This window comes from Stenella coeruleoalba (assembly GCF_951394435.1).
Source record: "Stenella coeruleoalba genome assembly, chromosome: 16".
Classification (NCBI taxonomy): Eukaryota; Metazoa; Chordata; class Mammalia; order Artiodactyla; family Delphinidae; genus Stenella; species Stenella coeruleoalba.
In genome coordinates this window covers 59,145,419-59,169,650 of record NC_137162.1, presented here as the reverse complement: position 1 = coordinate 59,169,650, position 24,232 = coordinate 59,145,419, and the positions used below count along the sequence as shown (strand labels likewise).

Genomic DNA, 24,232 nt, shown 5'->3' with positions numbered 1-24,232 from the left:
AACTAGTCTTACAACAGTGATTGCAGAACATGGAAAATAAATATTTAGTTAAAACTATTTAAAAATTTTATGGAAAAGACAGATATGATGAAATATGTTAGAACTAAAAGCGTCTACAAAATATCATAGAGAATTAAAATAAGGAAAAATTAATATTATTCATTGAATCTTATTATCCAAACAAAAAAAGAACTGATATAATTTATTTCAATGAACAAAACTATAAACCAGAGTAAAAGCACATCCCTGCCTGCCACCAACAGATGGCACTAGCAGACACTTGTATATAGTCACTTTGTGCTTTCAACAAATGGACTTAAAATTGTGGTTAAGAATCAAACCTGTTGGTAAGTAGAGAAATTTCTAAACAGTTTTTACTCAGATTTTACTTGTTAAATGGTCACTTGATAGGGACAGTTTACATAGTTGGGAAAGCAGATAGTAATTTCTCCCTTAGCATCATGAGAATTCAAAGAAATGTAAATTAAACCAACTGTAATTTATAGCCACCAAGCAAAATAAGTAAAAACAACCAAAACCCAATTAGGTGGGCCTGTGAAGAAATACAGGTCTATAGATTCATTGCTAGAAACACTTCATATTGGTCCAATTTTTATGCAAAGTAATCTGGCAGTTCATAGCTAAAATAATGAAGCTAAAACTCTTCATTCTCTTTAACTCTGTAATTCTCTTCAAGAAATTTATTCCAAGAAGGAAAATTAAAACTATTGTATGAATGTTTATTGCATGCTATTCATAATAAAGATAATTTAAAGCAACCCAAATGCCAAACAATATAATACTAACTACAAAGATTATGGTATATTGATATACTTAGAAATATGTAGGTATCGAATTTTACCAATATGTAGACCATGTTTAATACATGGAAACATTTATATGCGAATTAAAACTATGAAAAGTATGCTGCAACAAAGATGTGAGGGGCATATGGAAGGGAATAAAGAGTTTTCAGCTTACAAACTGTTTATGTTTTTGTTCATTCAGTTAATTAATATAAATATTTAAATTTAAGTTCTAAATAAAAACTTCAGAACATAAAAATAAAAGTAATTTTGTTTCTATTGTATTAGTTTATACTATAAATGTGCATTAGGTACATAGGCTGGTTGGCTTACATAAGAACTAACAACCATGTATAACTTTGTATGGAAAAAATGCTTGTTGAATTTTAAACTAAACTAACAAGTGGTCTCTTAGAACATAACCACTCATAAATTGAGAACAGCTTACTTTGAGTTTTCAAAGGAAGAAGTGACAACGGCATTGGGTATTCAGGTATGTTTCTGATGCACTAAGAATACAGTACCAAGGAAAAAAAAGCATTTTTATCCTCCCTTCTCTAAGTAGTGTCCATATTCATGAAGAACCACATTCTATTAGCACTTCAATTTTCCTTTCCTTCTGTTCTTTCTTCCAGATTTCCCCTTTCCCTAAATTCATTTTCTTCCCCATACCAACAGAAAACAAAAATTACTAAAATGATTTTAAAATCTTAAAATAAATAATATCTGAAAAACTGACTTGTCACTTATCAAATAGCATAGCCATTTGAGAGCAATGACTATATTTTACAAGAGTATATTAAAGCTGGGCAGTTACAAGATTCTATTTCACAATAAAAAACAGTAAAATGAATAGTCATACCATCAAACTGGTCTTCTCCTTCAGTCATAAGTTCATCATCAGAGCAAATACTCAGAACATTTACCAACATTTCTGTCACTATTAAAAAAAAAAGTTACACATTAGTTTATCATATTCAACTATCTATATGTATACAGGGCAACTATTTATACAAATGATCCAAGAAGACGAACATATTCTGATAGCAGAAATGATGGAATTAAAAGCTATGAGGGCTTTTAAAATGAAAGAAATTAAGTGGCTAACGAGCCTGAGAGATTCTTTATGGAATAAGTTTTCAGGTCTCTCAGGAAAAAAAAAAAAATGAAGCCCCCACAGGGCTAAGAACAGGGATGAATAACATCTAAATACATACATTTAAATTCTTCATTTATGGATACAGCATTAAGGAGTAAGAAAGGGACCTCCCTGGTGGTCCAGCGGTTAAGACTCCGTGCTCCCAATGCAGGGGGCCTGGGTTCGATCCCCAGTCAGGGAACTAGATCCCGCATGCTGCAACTAAGACCCGGCACGGCCAAGTAAATAAATACATATTTAAAAAAAAAAAAAAAAAAAAGGAGTAAGAGAAAACCATGGCACAGTTCCACTGTTTCAAAAAGTTTCAGGATTCAATCTTTTAAAAACTGGCTCCAGCAATTCCCCTGAAACTTAATTCCTAAGACTACTAATGACTATCTAACAACTGGAACCCATGGTTCTTTCTTAGGTTTAATTCTCCTTCACCGTTCTATATATTTTTTTGCCTTCTCTTTTCCCTTGGTTTCCAGGATTCTACTCTTCTGTTTTTTCTACCTTTCAGACTATTTTTCCCACAAATTTGGACATTCTCAAGATTCTCTCTGCAGTCCTGTTGTTTTTATATGTTCACTCTCTTGGTGATTCCATCCATTATTATATATTTTCAACTACCACCTTTTGAAGATGATTCCAAACTCTTTATTGCCAGTCTCGACCTCTCCTTCAATCTCTAGATTTCCCTGCCGGTTTTACTGCCAACTGTCTCAGACTATTTGTATATTGTCTGTTTCCCCTACTAAAATGAAAGCTTCATGAGTGCAGGGTGCTGTTCTGTTTACTACTGCATCCCCAGAGCCTGGTACTATGCCAGGCACATGAGAGGCATACAGTAAATATTTGACAAATGAGTAAATAAAAAAATTAAAGGTATAAGCAAATTTCAATTAATCATAAAAACGCCTATTGAATATTAGCCCCTGGATGTCCTGATGGCACCTTGAAATGGACACATTCAAACAAAATTCAATACTGCCCCTATTATTTCCCCTATAGTATATTAATAGCACACCACATGTCAGGCACTGTGCTCAAGTTCTGGGATTCAGATATAAAAGGTCCAGTCTCTACCCTGTAAAAGCTTACTAACTACTTAGGATAAATAGTTATATATATACATATTATATCACAAAAAAGTGATGAGCACTATGCTGAAAGTACGCAGAGTTATGCACAAGATCTGCTGAAGAAAAGAAGGCTTTTGGGACTTCCCTGGTGGAGCAGCAGTTAAGAATCCGCCTGCCAATGCAGGGGACACAATTTTGATCCCTGGTCCAGGAAGATCCCACATGTCACAGAGCAATTAAGCCTGTGTGCCACAACTACTGAGCCTGCACTCTAGAGCCTGCAAGCCACAACTACTGAGCCCGCATGCCATGACTACTGAAGCTCACGCACCTAGAGCCCGTGCTGTGCAACAAGAGAAACCACCACAATGAGAAGCCCGCACACCGCAACGAAGAGTAGCCCTCGCTCACTGCAACCAGAGAAAGCCCACGTGTAGCAATGAAGACCCAACACAGCCAAAAATAAATAAATAAATTTATTTAAAAAAAAGAAAAGAAGGCTTTTGGTAGAGGAATCATGAAGTAGCAATTTGCCAGGTGGAGAGGGTAGATAAAGCACTCTAAACAGAAGTTAGAAAAACTATGAAGAAGTCATATAGATCAGTGGAATAAAATTGAGTCCAGAAATAAAACCTCACATTTAAGGTCAACTGATTTTCAACAAGGGTGCCAAAACAATTCACTGGGGAAAGAATAGTCTTTTCAACAAATGGTGCTAGGACAACTGGATATCCACATACAAAAGAATGAAGTTGGACCCCCACTTCACACCACACACACACACACACACACACACACACACACACACACACACACACACATTAAGTCAAAAAGGATCAAAGACCTAAAAGTAAGAGCTAAAACTATAAAGTTTTTAGAAGAAAACATAGGAGTAAATCTTCATGAGCTTGGCAATGGTTTCTTAAATATGACACCAAAGCACAAGCAACAAAAGAAAAAATAAAGAGGACTTCATCAAAATTAAAAACTCTTGTGCTTCAAAGAATATCACCAAGAAAGTGAAAAGATAATGTCACAGAACAGGAGAAAACATTTGCAAATCGTATATCTGATAAGGGACTTGCCTCTATAATATACAAATAACTCTTACAACTCAATAGTAAAAAGACAAATAATCCTTTTAAAAATGAATCCATTTAGAAATAAACATTTCTTCAAATAAGATACGCAAATGTCGAATAAGCACATAAAAATATACTCAACATCATTATTCATTAGGGAAATGAGATACAATTTCATATCCAATATGATGGCTATAATAAAAAAAGATACATAATAACAAGTGTTGGCGAGGATATGGAAAAACTGGAAACATTAGACACTGCTGGTAGGATTGTAAAATGGTATAGCTCCTTTGGAAAACAGTTTGACAGATCCTCAAAAGGTTAAACATAGAGTTATATGACCCAGCAATGCTTACTCCCAGTTACATACCTAAGAAAAATGAAACCATATTGTACAGGAATGTTCATCGCAGCATTATTCATAGTAGTCAAAAAGTGGAAACAACCAAATGTCCATTAGCTGATGAACGGATAAATAAAATGTATATCCACACAATAGAATATTATTTGATCATAAAAAGGAATAAAGTACTGATTCATGCTACAACATGGATAAACCTTGAAAACATTATGGAAAGAAGCCAGTCACAAAAGACTACATATTGCATGACTCCATTTACATGAAATACCCAGAATAGGAAAATCTATGGAAATAGTGAGTAGATTAGTGGTTGCACAGGGCTGGAAAGAAGATGTGGGGGGAACTGGGGAGTGAATGCTAATGGACACAAGGTTTCTTTGGGAGGATGGTGAAAATGTTTCAAAACTGATTGTGGTGACAGATGCACATCTCTGAATATACTAAAAACCACTGAATTACACAGTGTAAATAGGTTAAGTGTATGGTATTTGAATTATACCTCACTAAAGCTGTTATGAAAAAATAAAGAAAAAGTAAGAAGGCATGAAATTTAAACAGCATATAGTACATTAAGGAAGTTGGCTGGGCTGTTTCATACCTGGAACATAGAGAACGTGAAAGAAAAAGACAAAAAGTGAGGCTGAAGAGAAAGTAGGGAAGGTCCACATGTGACAGGCTAAGGTTTATCCTGAAAGTTACCAGAGTCATTTATGGATACTAAATAGTAGCTTTTAAGTGTGTAGTGCTTTCCATCTAGAAGCTTAGCTGTGAAGGAAAGGCAAGAGAATCATAGCACAGTAGTAGTCAATGAAAGATATCAGAAAAAGGAAATGTTATTTATTTTTTATTTAAAGATCATATAGATTTGAACAATTTACAAAAGAGCTTAGAAGAGAGAGTTTGAAGATATAGAAGATGTAAATAATACAGTAACTTTCCTGAAAAAGCAGAAGGGTAATGAAATATAAGGACAAGTTAGAAAGGCTAGCCCTGGATAGAAGGGTCACATCTTCAGCAGGATAAGAATTCAAGATGAGTGCAGTTTATTGGGAATTCCCTGGTAGTTCATTGGTTAGGACTCCACACTTTCACTGTCAAGGGTCCGGGTTCAATCCCTGGTTGGGGAACTAAGATCCCTGCAAGCGGTGTGGCATGGACAAAAAAAAAAAGACTGCAATTTATAAAGCAGGGGAACAGTCAGTACAGAAAGCTCCCATTAATGGTACGTGTTCTCTCTGAGAGTAACGGAAGTGGCTAGAAAAAGAAAATGTTTAAGTAAAAAAGATAAAATTTTAGAATATATCCTAACGGAAATGAGTGAGGAAGCAGACTAGTGATATAAAGGATGTTTGGGTACTACTGAGAGCCTAGCTAATGCTAGAAATCAAAGGGTGGTACCAAATCATAAGGCTGTATAAATATCTCCAACAGTGCTTTATATGTTGACTGTAAGAATGGAAAAAATGGATAGTTAGACTTTACTGGGGCTAACATTTATAGAACAAAGTAGAAAAACGAGAGAAAGGAGTTTGGAGGTGTGTTAAGAAGAAAGAGAGGCAAGGGGGGATCTGACTAAAAAAGAAAACAACACGTTCAAAGGCCTAGCAATCCCAATGAAGATGAAGAGAAGCTATAACTGAAGTAAGCGGTTGCTAGAATAACAGAAGTTTCATCAGAGTGTGTTAATAGCACTATCATTACCAGACTCAACACATCCAAGCCATTTTCAACCATTCCCTCCTCTTAAACATGCAATCTTGTTAAGTCTCACTGATTCTTTTACAGTTCTTGCAGTTCTCCCATGCTCTCCATTCCTAATGCTAACAGGGTTTCATTATGTTTCCATTTTGACTCCCGATGAAGCTTCACAACAGGTCTCCCAATCTCTAGTCTTCCTTGCAGTTCACTTCACCAGAGTAATTTTTCTAAATGACTATCATGATTATATTCTGTTGCAGTTGCTTCTCACCATTTATCAAAGTTCCAGATTCTCTGTTTAAGTGATCAAGATCCTCCTGATCTAACCCTGACTTAACTTTTCATTCTTTTTCTACTACTGTCCTTCATACATCTTACTTGCTAATCTAATTGAACCCCTCAACATTTGTCAGTGACGTTATGCTTTCTTCCTTTCAGACTCAGGATTGGGAAGTTCTCTCACCTAGAATTCTCTTGCCCAGATCTACCAGCACAATTCCACCATTCTTTAAGCCCCAGTTCAAATGCTACTTTAATCCCTCTGACAGATATAATCTCCTCTCTCTTGTTAATTCCTATAAAACTATGCTTGTCTTGGAGCGCTTACCATATTACATTTTATCATTACTTATGTATCTTTAGTCCCCTATTAATCTGCAGAGACCCAATATCTTACTTGTATTTGTGTATCCTTAGTACCTTGAATAAAACAGACTTTCCAAAAAAATCTAGCAAATGAACAAATCCTACATGTATGACCTTCTACAGAAGATCACACTATGCTGGACTCTCTGAAACAGAGGTTCTTAAATTGGGGCCAATAAGCCTGAGTGGGGTTACCAATCCACTTCAGATCTGTAAACATCCTCAAAATGTTACATACGTACAGATGGTACATATATTTCGTACATGAAATTTTCTGGAGGAAAAGTCTGTAACTTTCACGAGATTCTCAAAAGGGTTTTGTATTAAGAAATTAATAAATGTATTTGTGTACTTTAATTTTTTTAAGAGTCCTTATCTTTGAGATTCATTCTAAAATATTTATAGATACAAAAAATAACAGCTGAGATTTGATTCAAAATAATTGAGGTGTGGCATGGGAAGTAGTGGATGGCGATATAAATGACACAGTATTGGCCATGATTTGATAACTGTCGAAGCTGAGTAATTAGTACATAGGAATTCATCATATTATTCGCTCTACCTTTGTATCGTGCTGGAAATTTTACAACATAACATTTTTTAAAAACAAAATAAAAAGCCCCCAAAAGGCTAAAAAACACTACTTTCATCTAACTTTGGGATTAAACCAGCCTCCAAGGAAGCCTCTGGCTTAGTTAGGTTAGTTGCTTCCCAGGGACTAGATCAGAGCCAAACTGGCTTTTTCGATGCGGAATCAAATGAAGTGCCATTTGCTGCTTTTCACACCAAAAGAACATTTTCATTAGAATGAAGAAGTAGTTAGGCTATTTAAACAGCTAACATGTATTAAAATGGAAAACTAGGCAAAGAGTTTGAGAAAATTTTCTTACTGTGCTCAACATTGGTTAGGATTCTATTTGCATATAATGTTCAAATCTGAGATTCCCATTTTTAGAAAGATATGAATAATTTAGAGAAGATCCACAGAAAAACAACAAAAATGGTCAAAGGGTTTGAATACGTCCTCACAATAGCTAAGATGATTTAGAGTGGCAAAAAAGAACAGACGATCACTTAGTAGCAGACTTCAAATGTAGGATCACTGAATTCCACTGTTCTTCACTTATGAGAGAGCCACAGAAACTAGATTAAATTTTCTCATTTCTCAAAAGGAGTTAGACTACATGATTGTTAAGTATACTATGAGATCTAAAATTCTATGATGTCCTGGTTTTTGATAGGTGCACTCGTTGAGAAAACCTATTATCTTCTCTCTCCTTGTTTGAATACTCATAGCATAAACATTTAGATTAGATATAATGAAATATTTCCTTTTTTGTGGAGGCATAAGAAAATCAAATTAGAAATATCCATTCTCCTCCTACCTTATCTTCCCTGCTCTCCCCACCCCCCACCCCACTCATTCTTCATTAAAATATTTGTGTTGCAGTCTAGCCTGGAGGCAGGAGAATGAGCAAGATGAATTCTTAAATTTCCTTTAGCCTGATGATGCTATCATTGAACTATTTCTCATATACCAAAGATAGAAGGTTATAAGTGTAATGCATCCCTTGCACCTAAGCCCTTTACTGGCCCCCTTCTCAAATGCTAAAGTGGGTAATTCTATCCCCATATTAATGTTGACCTACGGAATAACTGACAAAGACCAAAGGCAATCTGCAAAAAAACTGTTTAACATACACAGTTTAAGTATTAACTCTGAAATGCAGAACGAAAAATTGCCTTGGCAGAAGTAACGTATCTCAGACAGAAAGGAACATTTTGTAACACAGAAGAGGTGAGAAAAAATAGAGAGGGATATAGAACAAAATGTTTTACAATCATGTCTGTACTCTAATATTCTTATATTCCACGTATGGAAACTGAGGTATTGCTTTGTGGGAAAATTAACACTAAAATGGAAAAAGAAGAATGTGATAAGGTAAGGAAATCTTAGGAACTCTAAAGAACTAGAATAAAATACAAAAACAAAATCTCTTAAATAGCATTTATTTTTTTAAAAAAGCCTATTAAATACATAGTAATAGGAATCTCTAAATTATCAGAAAAGCATTACCACTAAAATTGTATACATATTTTTTTATATAAGAGAAGAAATATCAGGTCAGAATCTGAATTTCTCTTTATCATTTTTGAGAGTACAGAACTGCTACAAAATGACTAATATTGCCTCAAATGAGGGCAATTAAATTCTCCCATGAATTGCCATGACATCCCCAAAAGTGGTGTTAAAATATGTAAAAGTGTCCATTCCAAAGCAAAGCTATTCCTCTATTCCTTCATAAAATATTTAAGCTAAAGAAAAAAAGAAAGAAAACCCAACAGCTGAAGACAACATCAGGCTATTTATAAGTCTTCTCCCAGTCCTCCAGACACCCTCAGATGGGGGCTGTAAACAGCTAACTAAAATATCTTTGAGGCTCTCATATCCACACCCACTGACACAAGTAGAGCTGTAGCCACAGTGAAATTAGCCTTCAGCTTCCTTTAGCAAGTAGTATATGCCTGCAATAGTACACTGGAGCAAATATAACAGTAATAAAACAATTTTTTTAAATAAAAATCATACCTTTTTCTCCAACAAATGGTAAAGACCATGTGAAGACATCCATAAAATTGGGCAACCAGTAAGGATGTGGAGAACAGTTAAATTGTCGAATATTCATCACATTATTTTCATACTTTAATACAGCAGCTGCAAGATAAGTCTGAATGTCAATGTAACAATTTGCCTTTAGCTCTAAAAGTCTAAAAACACATATAAGCAGAAAAATATCTTTTTAAGGGGGTGGGGAATCAAGGGGTGAGTAGAATGAGGGCTAGCAGCGGGAGGTAGAAATTTTTAGTAGTAACACACTTTTGCTTTTAACACACTCTTATGTAGAGCATACTCAGATCTTCACTTGTCATTATTAATGAAATTCCCAGTCTTTCTCGAATGTTTATTTTACTTTATAATCCAATGATAAACATGCACTTTTACTAAATCCAAAATTGTGAAAACTCAGTTTTTAGAGGAAACACAGAATGACAATGAGCAATTTTCTAGGTTTAAAATTTCATACAAGTTGGAAGAATTTAAGAGGATGTTTTTAGTTGCAAGCAACCTGAAAAGGACAGCTAAATGGAAATAAAGCAAGAAAAAAAAAAAAACAGAAAAGAAAAAAATTTGGAACATTTTATTTATGAATGTAGGAATGTACTTATTTCATGTATTATAAGAAATCAAATGAAACTACTACAAAAAATATTTTACTTCATATAGAAAAAAATTCCATTAAAATACCGAAAGAGAAAATATTATACAGGTAACATACTCTTCTCAATTTCAGGTATCTTTTTAATGTTTCATAAGTTGATATAAACAATACCTTAAATTAATCTGACATAGATTTCAGTCACTAGTTATATTATTTTATGGGACACTGGACTAGATGGGCTAGATTCTAATCTAAGCTACAGCATATACTAGCTGTGCAATAGTTAGCAAATTAACTAATCTGTTTCTCATTTATAAAATAAGACTAATATGTTCACCCTGCCTACCTCAGAAGTTTAAGGTCAGAGAATGTATTTCACATGAAAGTACATAAAAGTATAAAATGCTTTGTAGATACTATAATAATTATGTGGTTACTTTTCTTTTTTCATTTTAACGTAAAGCACTGAAATGTAGATGTTAAATTCCAAGATTTGGGATTCTAGCTCATATAGAGTCAAAAGTAATATGTTTGTTTCCCTTATGAAATTCCCATGAAATAAACATATTTAAATTTAGCCTCAGAAATTAAGGGCTGATACAAAGCATTCGGCTTTAAAAAAGAGAGAGAGGGCTTCCCTGGTGGCGCAGTGGTTGAGAGTCCGCCTGCCGATGCAGGGGACAAGGGTTCGTGCCCCGGTCCGGGAGGATCCCACATGCCGCAGAGCGGCTGGGCCCGTGAGCCATGGCCACTGAGCCTGCGTGTCCGGAGCCTGTGCTCCGCAACACAGAAGAGGCCACAACAGTGAGAGGCCCGGGTGCCGCAAAAACAAAACAAACAAAAAAAAAAACAAAAAAAAAAAAGAGAGAGAGAGAAAGAATCTAGAAAATTGCCTTACAGATGGAATGAAACATTACAAACATATCCCATACCATGTAAGCACTCAAGTCATTAACACTATGTACAGAATCAGAACTACCAAGAGACATTTGATTCTGACAAGACAGATTCAATGGTTTGAGTTTCTTTTCTGAGTACTAAGAAAAGTGATCCCTTAACCTCCTGAGTTAAACTGACGAAGGACAACCAGTAAGTCAGTAATCAACAGAGCACACTGACAAGGGGAGGTTACAGGTAGAAAGTTAAATGTAACAAATCAATTCTGAGGATGGCATCCAAACTTAGATATGTTCCTCTTCAAAAATGAAGCCATGCTTCATTAGGTATCTTTATAGAAGCGTCAAAATTTATAAACCAAAATATAATTTAAAAGACTATTTTAGCACTGGCATAATCCTTGGAGGCTACAATGATACTAGCTTCTAAAGATTACCAACTCAGTTAATGTCAATGGTATGGTTGTTTTGGTAATTAATACAGTATGGAGTTCTTGTAGCATACTCTGTATTCAAGTTATTATACAGCTTGCTACTGTCTGATCTCTGGCAAATGTTTTAATCTTTTAACTATGATCTATACTCTTCCAAAAACTCTTATTCCACTCCTCTTTTGAACTCACACCACAACCCATATTTAGCAACGACCTCATTATTTCTCTAAACGTACTTTTAAAAGTCTTTAACCTTCTGTTCTTTCCTCCTGGTACAACCACTCCAGTGTGACCCTGGAAACTATGGCATAGTCAACTGAATTCCAGACATGTCAAGACAGAATAGAAGCTGGCTTCTTAATTTCCTCTTCTGAAAATGTGAACTACGTAAACATACTCAAGCTCATCTTCAGTGTCCCTAGCACACACTTAACTAGATTAAGATCCTTTGGTATTATCTCTCAATAAACTGTGTTCAAAGTTAAAGTAAACCCAGTTATTACAGACAGAGCAAATTTGGAGGGAAGAAGGGGGAACAGGAACCACCAGAAAGAAGGGAAATTAAAAAGACGTAAGAAAGGGCTTCCCTGGTGGCGCAGTGGTTGAGAGTCCGCCTGCCGATGCAGGGGACATGGGTTCGTGCCCTGGTCCGGGAGTATCCCACATGCCGCGGAGCGGCTGGGCCCGTGAGCCACAGCCGCTGAGCCTGCGCTCCGCAACGGGAGAGGCCACAAAAGTGAGAGGCCCACGTACCGAAAAAAAAAAAAAAAGACGTAAGAAAAAAGGAAGAAAGATCAGTAAAAAGAAAGGAAAGGGAAGAATGTATCCCAGAAAGGAGGTCAGATTGACTTAATCAAAGCCTCAACTACAAATCATCATGGGGCAGTAGAGATAAAAGTAGGGAATAAGAAAGGGAAAGCAAACCTAGATCAGTGAACATAAAACAAGAGACATGATAAACAACTATGCGGTACAAATACATGAAATGGTCAAAGCAGCAACAGCAGCTTTATGCAAACAAGAAAACATTCTCTTGACTATAAGGGGGAAGATTTAAGAAAGGGGAGTTTGAGAAAATCATGTTTATTTTTGCTTGACGTAGTTACCTCAGAACATTCTTTCACAAGGCAGCTTTTGTGAATGACAAGTTGTGGACTGGTTACATATGACTTAAGTTTCACATTTTGGATTTTTATTTCTTGCCCTCTCCCCTCCCTTATATCTTATACTTTTTTATAATAAGATTTGGATAGTTACAGTTTCAAACAATACCCCTTTTCTATTATATTTTCAAAAAAAAGTCAATTTATATATTAAGTTGTTTAACAATTTTTTTATCAACAACATCTTACCTTTATTATTGTAGACATCTAAGTAATTAGGTGCCGAAAAAATTGTTATTAATGAAGGGAACCCTGTAGTTTGACTTTTTCTGTACATTCTATAGCTGCAAAACAAATAGCTTAATATGCATCGTAAAGCATCAATCATGGTTACTAAGTTTGATTTGTATATAAGGTGTTAATTTGGGTCAGGGAAACAGAATTCTTACCCTGCATCTTGAGCTTCATGAGCTCTAATAATCGATAACAAATTATTGTTTTGCAAAAATTCACACACTGCTGGATAGCTGTGGGGAAAAAGAGTAAATTAAGTAAAATAATGACTTTCTATATGAAGCATATGCTATTTTAACAACTACAATGTGATTAAACTTGGATTTTTTTCCTTACTTATAAAAATAAGAACATCCTCGAACTGTATTGTGACTAAAATGTTCCTGTGATTTTTCATTTCCAAAATCTTCAGAAGGATCAGACCACAGCAAGTCACACATTGGTCCAAATGCAGGTGGCTCTTTGAATCTATCTAACTGTGAAAGAAGAAAAGAAATAAAGAACAGAAATAACTTGTCAAAAAGTGAGAATGGAATGGACATAGGAAAGTGGTACCAACTTTAAATATTGTCCATACTACATTGTTCTGAATGGTTAGAAGATATTTCCATAAAATATCAGTATATTAATTTTTACCATTACCTAATCTTGGCAGTGAAGAGAGGTTTGAAGCTTCTAGTCTCTATCCAACAAAATACTATAAATAGGAATCAACTCTTAGAACTAAAATATATACTCACTCTCCTAATATCATCCAGTGTGTGTATTTCTGGTGAAAGTCCACCATGAACACAAAGAAATTGTTGGTTTAAAAGTGCAGCAAGAGGCAGGCTATCAAAAGCTTCCATACAAGCTTCATAGACTCTTTCTGAATATTTAATTTTACCTAGAAAAAGAAAAAAATTCAATAATTGAAAACTGCATAACTTGTTGATCATTTTGAAAACATGTGTGTGTGTATACACACGACTATTAAAACCAAGGTAAGAAAATTAAAGATACGGGAAACAGCCAAGTGGCAGCCAGGGGTTCCGACTGGGTAAAGGGGTGAGTTTAAAAAGGCAGCAAGGAGAAATTTAAGGGACAATAAAACTTTTCTGTATCATGACTGTAGTGGTAGGCAGCTCTATTCATTTGTCAAAACTCAGAACACCACAAAGAGTAAATTTTACTGCGTAAAAAAATTTTTTTTAAAAAGGCCAGCATCTTGCCCCATTGAATCAAGAAGGATAAGCAATGTTATTGATCTTGCGAAGACAAAATATGTGCTCTCTCTAAATTTATTTTGTGTATGCAGCAGATAGTCATAAAATGTTACTAAAAATAAATAAGTCAAATCTCTAAAAATAGTTAAACTCTTCACCTTTATAGGCCAAGAAAGGCAAAATTAGAACTAAAAGTTAAAACAGTGTTAATACTTTATTTTATTCTAAAAGTCAGTGACTACTTTGTTGTTATAGGCAAGACTACTATATCACCACAACAAAACTCAAGGTCCATCCAATTAAAAAAAAGATTTTATTCATATGTTGCAGGAGCAGAGGCTTTCCTTTAGCCTACAATGAACACTTAAAATGGGCAGTGAAGCAAGAAGCCAATATAACACAAGAAAGACTCTACCAAACTAAACTCTCATCTACTTTTAAGTAGATATCATACACATTCTCTTGCTCCTTTATACTTTTAAATTCCTGGATATTTTATGTTTTGGGTGGGATTTTGGCGGACCGCTTGTTCCTTATCTAAGGGAAAAAAAGAACTTAGTTCCTACTTCACTTTTTAATATTGTAACATTCAAATATGAGAAAATCTATATCCAGCAAGCAGAGGTTATAAACTGATAGTCTGCTGACAGATCTGTTTTCCAACACTGTGGTTTAATAAAAATTTTAATTTGATTGCTTTTAGGTCAAGCATGCACTTCCCAGGTCTCATCTTATATTCTTTAGGTTACCCACCTGATCCTTGAAGTTATATGAGCTTGCCACCTCTGCCATTATCCATCACTATATCGATCTTTATTGAATCATGTTTTGAGCCTCAATAATTCTGAAGTTATTTCTAATTTTAAATCTTAACTCTAAGACTTAATACAGCCATGAATATTAACAAGTACACAGCTATGAGGTGTGAAAAAAGGTCAAACACTGCTCCATACCATATGGTTGCTTATAGCTATTAGATTACCACAGCCATAATAATTTAAGAGAGAAATGGGGTAAACTTTGTAGGTTATGACCTTCCATTCATTAATAGTGTGTTTAAAACAATCTGCATAATTAAAAAATAAGTAAAACAATCTGCAATGATGATTAATCTGCTAAGAATTTTCATGGGAACGCCTCAATATTGATGGAGAGAAATCTCCAACGCAACATTTCTTTTCTTTTGGTTTATATTCATCCTGTTAGAAAAAATAATTCTAACGTTAAAACTACATACAGAGCTCAAAACTGTTCCTAGGTACATATGTAAAAATCAAACTTAATAGGAAATACTGAAATGAAAACATCTGAATAAAATTAAACACTAGAGATCACTAGACAATCTTCCTCAAAGCTTGACACATTCGGACACAAAATCTGTTCTTACATGTTGCACTGTAAAAATCGTCAAACTCTTACTACCGACATCACTCCAAAAGAATACTGAGGAAGTGAAAATATTTCTCATGGCAGTACTCACATTCCTGCTTAAAGGTAAAATATTCAGTAAGGTGTCTGCATTCATGGTTGCCTCTCAGAAGAAATAATGTGCTTGGGTATAGAATCTTCAGGACCCATAAATATAAGACACACTACAAAAGAAAATGTTTCCAGTGAATTAATCTTATATTTTTGTTTAACTAAGCTGTTTGATCTTTGCTTCTTTTCTTCTAACCCTATTACCCTTACAATCTCTATCACTCTTCATTATCTTTTTATTATCTTTTTCTCTTTGTCCCTTACTAAAACATAAGCTCCATGAAATTAGGGACTTTGTCATCTTATTCACTTCTGATTCTCCACTCTTAGAAAAGCACCTAGCAAATAGTAGAAGAGCAATAAATATCTGTTGAATGAATGAGTCAAATAATTTAATTACTTTAGATTTACAAATTGTTTGCTGTAAAAACAATTAGCAGATTGGGCTCCTCCTTAGGTATACCAATAAATAAAACAATAACAATGTCAAAAATAATAGCAGCTAACATTTATTGAGTACTTATAATGTGCCAAGCACTATATAATTAATTCCCCTCCTTTATTCCTCAAACAACCCTACGAAGTATATAATATTATCTCTATTTACAAATGAGGAAACTGAAGCAAAGAGCTTAAGTAACTTGTCCGAAATCACAAAACCTCTAAGTAATGGAGATAGGATTCTGATCCTCTGATCTTAAACATTATGCCATGCTGCCTAATGAAGAGAATAACCATGCTTTATGTTTACATTGTTGGTTATGAATGTTGCCTTATATAATGTAGGTGCTTATTATGTGAAATGATTCAAAGATAATTCAATTTCTTAATAAAAAGAATATTAAAACAGTACAGCAACTATTTTTCCCTAAATACACCTAACATAAGAAACAGACTCAATCCCACTACTGGGCATATACCCTGAGAAAACCATAATTCAAAAAGAGTCATGCACCACAATGTTCACTGCAGCTCTGTTTACAATAGAAAGGACATGGAAGCAACCTAAGTGTCCACCAACAGATGAATGGATAAAGAAGATATGGCACATATATACAATGGAATATTACTCAGCCATAAAAAGAAACGAAATTGAGTTATTTGTAGTGAGGTGGATGGACCCAGAGTCTGTCATACACAGTGAAGTAAGTCAGAAAGAGAAAAACAAATACCGTATGCTAACCCATATATATGGAATCTAAAAAAAAAAAAATGTTTCTGAAGAACCTAGAGGCAGGAATAAAGGAACCTAGAGACAGGAATAAAGATGCAGACATAGAGAATGGACTTAAGAACACAGGGAGGGGGAAGGGTAAGCTGGGACGAAGTGAGAGAGTGGCATGGACTTATATATACTACCAAATGTAGAATAGCTAGCTAGTGGGAAGCAGCTGCATAGCACAAGGAGCTCAGTGCTTTGTGACCACCTAGAGGGGTGAGATAGGGAGGGTGGGAGGGAGACGCAAGAGGGAGGAGATATGGGGTTATATGTCTAAGTATAGCTGATTCACTTTGTTATAAAGCAGAAACTAACACACCGTTGTAATATACTCCAATAAAGATGTTAAAAAAATAAAATTTAAAAAAATAAAAAAAGAAACAGACTCACATTTTACTTATTTGGTTAAAAAAAAAGGAAAGACTATTTCATATGTAAATAAGCTTGGTTTACATAATCATATACAAAAAGAAAAAACAAACTTCATTTATTTATTTTTTTGGCCGTGCTTCTTACGGAATCTTATTTCCCTAACCAGGGATAGAGCCCGGGCCCTTGGCAGTGAAATCACAGAGTCCTAACCACTGGACTACCAGGGAATTCCCACAAACTTTATTTTAAACAAGTTAAGGTATATGAAATGTGTAACTATTCACATCTTCATTTTACTCACAAGAAAAAAATAATTAAACTGGGGAAATACTTATTAAACACCTGTCCTTTTTCCTTATTCTGATTCTTTATTATTTTCCTTTTATAACAATAAAATATATTAACAGTCAGCTACTAAACCCTCTAATACAAAGACATACATACCAACATGCTCAGGTACCAAGTAATCTTCCTAAAATTTTTTATTTTATTGTTTTTGTCAAAGCCCCCAATCAGAATAGAATTTTAAAAAAAAAGCCCCCAATCTTTATATTAAGGAGGGCAATTTTCTAGTTTTCTTGAAGGCTCCAGGGAAGTTTGAGGAGGCTGATGATGAAACTATGAATGGAAAGAGGAACAACTAAGGATAATAAAATTCCCAAGGGAATTTGGGTGGACAGAGCCCTGAGCTCTCTTCCCCACTAAGGATCCTAGCATACCTCAGAAAGGAGGTTGAAAACACTGGAGGAGAATTAAACAACAGTAATCGGCATGGAAATTCACCAGGTAAAGCTTCAGTATCTAGTGGGGGAGATGGTTAAGAGCACAGGCTTAGAGTCAAACTGCCTAGCTCCACCATTTACTAACAATATGACCATGGGCAAGTTATTTAACCTCTCCAAGCCTCAGACTCCTCTATAAAATGGATAAAATAATAGTACTTACCTCATAACTTTGTTGTAAAGATTAATCAATGTGTATTAAGTGCTTAGAATATGCTTGAAACACATTAATGCTAACACACCTATCTATTTGTAGAGCTTCTACCCAACAATTTTACCTGTAAGAATCTGTCCTGTAGAAATAATTGGGCAAGTATATAAAGATGTATAAATATATATATATAAAGTATATAAAGATGTATAACTAATATGGCTCACAGAAGCATCACCTATAATGGCAAAAAACTGGGAACACCTTATATGCCTAATAATAAGTTGATTAAATTGACTGTGACTTGTTTAGTCAATGGAATACAATGCAGCTATTAAAAATGATGCTATAAATTTATAATTATTTACCTGGAATGACATCACAGCATAGGGATTTATGAAAAAAGGAAGTTACAGAACCTTATAATAGGGTTCCATTTTCATTTCAAAAAAGGAAAGAAAGAGATGCATATATTAGAAAATACAAATTGTTCTATATTTATATCTTATTTTAATTTATATAATTAGAAAAGTAAAAGGAGCAAAAAGAACCATCTACTGCTAAGTGATAATCAACAGGTCACTTTAATGTCTCAAGTTTTTTAAAACAAATACTTTCAGAATGCATAAAGATTCTATATGATATATTTGGGTTTTAATTGCTATGGAAGGAGGGATAGAAGTACTAGAGTTTGAGCAATAAACGCACTGTAATATATTTTATTTAATCGGAAAAAATACAATTAATCTTTTTTTGCATGGGTGAATGCCTTTAAGGGCAAGAGAGATAAACAGCATTAGCTCCTTAGGGCCACTAGATAACAGGGCAATAAAGACCCCTTAGTTTGCTTACAATTTCCACTGGGAAAAATGGCAATTATAATTACATTAAGAGTGGCACAAAGAAAATTAAAAGAATAGTTTGAAAGACAGAAGAGGAATAAATAGTAGCTTTACTAAAAACTTTAGAATATGCAGAGGTATTAAAAAGAACCCAATACAGGTAATTTAAGGAACTTATTTTATTAGGAATTAATGGAAATCATCTATGATAACACTTAAAAGCAAATCAAATGACAGTATATGATTATTACCTCTATACTAAAATAACCTCTGTCCACATAATCACCAAGAAAAAGGTATCGTGTATTAGCAGGTGATCCTCCTACTTCAAAAAGTTTCATCAGATCAAAAAATTGGCCATGGATGTCACCACACACTGAAACAAGAAGATTATTAGATATGAAAAAAAAACTCTGAAATAACAAATTTTACTTAAATTCTAATTTATTTTACATAAGAGATAGTGTAAAATTATATCAAGAAAGGTCTAAGAAGGAAGTAATCTATGAGGAGTCATGATAGGGATGATGTGTATACAAGTGTTCATGTGCTCAAGATCTAGAACGAGATATAACAAAAGTAATGAAATTTGTAGTCAGTGACAAAATTTTCATCTAACTTTATAAAGCTCCTCTTTAGGAAGCCAAGCATGCATGCCTTAGGATGACAAAATTATAATGGTGGCAGTAAAATCTCCATTCTAACTCCATACTTTCTGTTGACCTGTAAATGATCACTTTTGGTATCTGATACAGCATTGAGGTATTTGCCCCTAATGACTGAAAACAAAGTAAATAAGTATTTGTTGAATCAAATTCAGTGATGGCCAACACAACTAATGAAACCTTCACAAAAGCATACTAGACTAACTTCTGCACTCAGATTATTTAGGATCATGTTTATTCATTGAAAACAGGCAAAAACTTTAAAAAGAAAATAATCTGGAAATTCAAGATAATGTCCATGTAATATTAATTTAGTATACAATATGAATGAAGAAGAAACAGCTTTATATTTAGGTAAGTAAATAATGGTGCAGTAAAAAAAATAATATCCAAAACATAAATAAGTGTACCTGTAATTGGAGCCTCTACTTCTATCATGGTTTTCTCTCTCCGAAGAATGGCAGCACCCTCATTGATAATTCTAAGTGCAATTTCTTCATCTACCCGACCTTCTTTTACTAAGTGGTTCTTCAAAACATCAACCCTGGGTATCCCATCCATATCAAAAACTTCTTCAGATGTCAAGCGATGCGTTGGGGGGAAAGGGACAGCTGCAATTTTTTTTAATTAATAAAAAATAAATCACTATTAATATATTAACATAAAAACTAATCAATGGATCTAGGTAAATAAGAGTAAAAACTGAAAAGCTGAAGTTTTGCTTCTTCATTTACTGGATGGGGTATTAATTTTTTTAAAAGCTTTTTTTAAAAAAAGAGTAATCAAACTATACTGCCTTATTAATAATCTATATATAATAACAGAAGAATTATTAGAGAAATAAAATGTCTCACAAAATTAAAAGTTCTTTCAGGATAACTAAAGCTTTTTTCTTTAAGCAAAAACATTTTTTGGTAGAATTCTCAAAACATACATTCTTCATCTTAAATGAAGTACAATAAATATAACTTAATACCACATAGGCATGAATAGAAAGAAATCCCAAATATAAGGTGATCTACCAACTTCCTATTAAAAATACATAAAACAATGCCTGCTAGCCAACTTGAATAGAAACTTCTAGGGATATAGATTAAAACAGCCAAATGCTTATTGATGGAATTTAAATTAATTCAGATGCACATATAGACCTGAAATAACATTAATAAATCACGATAATTTTGAAATACTGCTTTTTCTCTTACCTTCATGTTTCATAAAATACTTTCATTCAAAATCTTTACACAAATTTTTGACATCAGTGTATTCCTTATCACTGGATTCATTTTTTGAGTCATCTAACATACTTTTCAAAAGCAAATCATCCTCACTCCCATTTAAGTTGTTTGAGATACAGCACTTTTTAAATACATATTCAATGCTATCACTGCAAATTTATCCTAAGCCACAATTTCCATTTGTCTAACTACTGAAAGAGTTGGCCTTTTTACTCCTGTAGCATATATTTACGATTTCCACAAGTAATTACCAACTGTATTGTTTTAAACTGATATTTGCTTCTTTCTATTCGTAAGAATTTAATCATTAAGAAACGCCAGATGAAAAAACAAAAGACAAACTGATTTCAACCTAAAGCTCTAAATCCATTGTCATTGAATAATCCAGTCACTTATTCTTACTTATAATGTTAAAATCAATATTTTTCTCTCACGCCTGTGATTCATTTCTCATGACTGTATTACCATTCTCTTTAAACATTGTCTTTAAACATTATTATCTTCTTCATATACTGGGAATTTTCAACAAAAAATAGTACAATGATTTTTGTCTTCACTATAATTGAAAATACTTTGCTCCTGTTCAAATGAAATGAGATTTAAAATACTGAATTTAAACTGATATTTGTTAAATGGAATGGAAAACGTGAAGGTCCATTTTCAATGGTATCTACCACAATTTTGAGGTCATATACCTAGGAAAAGTTACTACATATCTGTTAAAATTTTTTATTCCTTCTTTACTGAATCCAACAAATGACCTCTTTATGCGTTCAAAATCAGCTTGGATTGAAGTAGTTTTAGGCCCTTTACCAAACAGTACTTTGCTTTTCAAAACAAAGCAAGCAAGAGGGCTTCCCTAGTGGCGCAGTGGTTAAGAATCTCCCTGCCAATGAAGGGGACACGGGTTCGAGCCCTGGTCCAGGAAGATCCCACATGCCCCAGAGTAGCTAAGCCTGTGAGCCACAACTACTGAGCCTGCGCTCTAGAGCCTGCGAGCAACAGCTACTGAAGCCCGCACGCCTAGAGCCCGTGCTCCGCAACAAGAAGCCCACGCACCGTAACAAAAGAGTAGCCCCCACTCGCTGCAACTAGAGAAAGCCGGCGCCCAGCAACAAAGACCCAACTCGGCCAAATAAATAAATAAATATATATATATATATATATATTTTTTTTAAAAAAAAGAAAGCAAGAGAGAAATTTATAGTAAGAATTTAGTCTACCTATAGACTCAAATGTAAGGCAGATCTCTCTTTTCTGAAATAAAATTTTTAAAGAAAAAAGTCACTTTATATTTGGGCATACAGTACATACTATTTTCTTGATGTTTCAAGGCCATCACTGGGATCATCAATTATTATGCAGAAGACTGGAAAAGTATAGGACAAACTGTTTCTTCACAGTACAACTTAAAAAAAACTAAAAGCAGGGGGCTGGGTTAGAATTACATCAATTACCTAAGAAGAGTAAATAACCACATTCTCATAGGAGGAAAAAAAGTTAGGAAGAACTCAGTTCTTATAAGTGAGATAAGAACTAAGGCAGAGGGATATCAACCATTTCTAAAAGACTTTGAAATCATCAATCCCTGTTGCTTTCATCTTTTTTGATACTTAGTAAAACAAAACTTGAACTTGCATTTCCCCCCCTTCTTTAGAACACATCTATTCCCATTACTTTTTACTGCATCTAGAATAAGACATTAAAATACATTTTGTTCCCCCAAATATAGTATGTCAGATTCCAAAAAAATAAAAACCTTTCTTAACGTACGTTCTTCTCCAACCAAAGATTAAACAAACCATCATACTATATGCTATAACCAAATTTGCCCCTAACAGTAAACCAATTGTTTAAAAACTACAAAATTTAGGTTGAGAGTCCGCCTGCCCATGCAGGGGACACGGGTTCATGCCCCGGTCCGGGAAGATCCCACATGCCGTGGAGCGGCTAGGCCCGTGAGCCATGGCTGCTGAGCCTGCGCGTCCGGAGCCTGCGTGTCCGGAGCCTGTGCTCCGCAACGGGAGAGGCCCGCGTACCGCAAAAAAAAAAAAAAAACCTACAAAATTTAACAATTACTAAATAAAAGTTACTTCTGGGACATCATGAAAATGAAAAGTTTAAATATCTCTTAAATACAAATTTCTGAGATCAAGATGGGGTCATATTTTTCTCATCAGGCCAAGAGAATTTTTCCTCTACTTAGGAAAAAAGATACTGTTTAAAATGTTGCATTCTAGATTATGCATACTTCCTAATAATCAACAACATAAGTCAACTAACAGGTGAATTCTGTTCAAAATACAGAACTTCCTAAAAACCGATCTGGGAGACAATCTCTCTCTGCCCCACTCAGCCAGTCGCCTGTGGTACTGCATGTTTTCATGCACATTGCGAATGCCCCACTGCAAGTCACACTGAGCTATTATTGCTCCTCTTTAACCAAGAGTCGGAATGTTTTTATTCATCTGGGGAAAAAAAGTATAAACTGCCTCCAGACCTATGTTTTCTACTTCTTTTTCAATTCAAGGCATACTTTTAAATTTCAGCACCAGTTGGTATACTTTTTAAGGAATGGGTACAGGTTGAGCGGTGAAGAAATGCCACCATAGGTAAAAGTAGACGAAAAACTGTTGTTCTAACAACACAACACTGATAGTGGAGAATAGAGAGTTTCAAAAGAATGTTTTAATATGTCAGTAAATAAGAAAATAAGAGGCAAAGGCATTGTGCTCTTTGGCAGCTGGAGAAAGGAGCCATAGCAGGTGATCTAACTAAGCAAAAGAAAACTAACCAAATAGAATTTGGCCTAATAGGAAATTAATTACTGACCCTGTTGGTCAATAGAGGGTTAAATTTTTTTCATCAAAAATTAATATTCTCAACTACTACCATCAACTCCTAAGGTACTTTAAAGCATTTCCATTTAAGTTCAGGTTTTAAATGATTGGGTTTTTTGGGGGTTTTTTTTGCGGTACGCGGGCCTCTCACTGTTGTGGCCTCTCCCGTTGCAGAGCACAGGCTCTGGACACGCAGGCTCAGTGGCCATGGCTCACAGGCCCAGCCGCTCCGCGGCATGTGGGATCTTCCGGGACCGGGGCAGGAACCCGTGTTCCCTGCATCAGCAGGCGGACTCTCAACCACTGCGCCACCAGGGAAGCCCTAAATGGTTTTTTACATTTCTAATTCATCTTCAGCCAACTATTCCTGTTTTTCTAGGGTTTTCATCCTATATATTTTTTTCTCCTTATTTTCAGAGTATTTTTCCAACTCTTCTATGTTTGAGATAGGGAAAAACCAGTACATAAAATGTATGTAAATATAATGTGAATGGTCAATAACTGAAATGGGTAAAATGGAGGATTAGCTTGAACAACCTGAAGAGCTATAAAATCATAAAATCACCAAGTTTCCAACACTAGAAAACTTGATTTGGTAATATTCACTTTAACCAAACTGTTCTGTTGAAAAATTTCCTTTAACACAAATTTTGGCATGAAGGTCATATCTGTA

General features: G+C 34.6%; 1 protein-coding gene across 4 annotated transcripts in view; it reads right to left on the bottom strand.

The window, feature by feature from the left end:
• PPP3CB (protein phosphatase 3 catalytic subunit beta) overlaps positions 1–24,232 on the bottom strand; it is a 51,504-nt gene that overhangs the window by 17,161 nt on the left and 10,111 nt on the right. For 3 of the 4 annotated variants that reach the window (XM_079900961.1, XM_079900958.1, XM_079900959.1), the window contains exons 2-10: positions 19,892–20,092; positions 19,068–19,192; positions 15,452–15,563; positions 13,507–13,652; positions 13,103–13,242; positions 12,922–12,999; positions 12,722–12,816; positions 9,409–9,534; positions 1,669–1,746 (exon numbers count right to left, since the gene is read on the bottom strand). In XM_079900961.1, coding sequence (XP_079757087.1) covers positions 1,669–1,746; positions 9,409–9,534; positions 12,722–12,816; positions 12,922–12,999; positions 13,103–13,242; positions 13,507–13,652; positions 15,452–15,563; positions 19,068–19,192; positions 19,892–20,092 — 1,101 coding nt within the window. The remainder of the gene's footprint in view (positions 1–1,668; positions 1,747–9,408; positions 9,535–12,721; positions 12,817–12,921; positions 13,000–13,102; positions 13,243–13,506; positions 13,653–15,451; positions 15,564–19,067; positions 19,193–19,891; positions 20,093–24,232) is intronic. The other variant, XM_079900960.1, reaches the window with a different exon arrangement.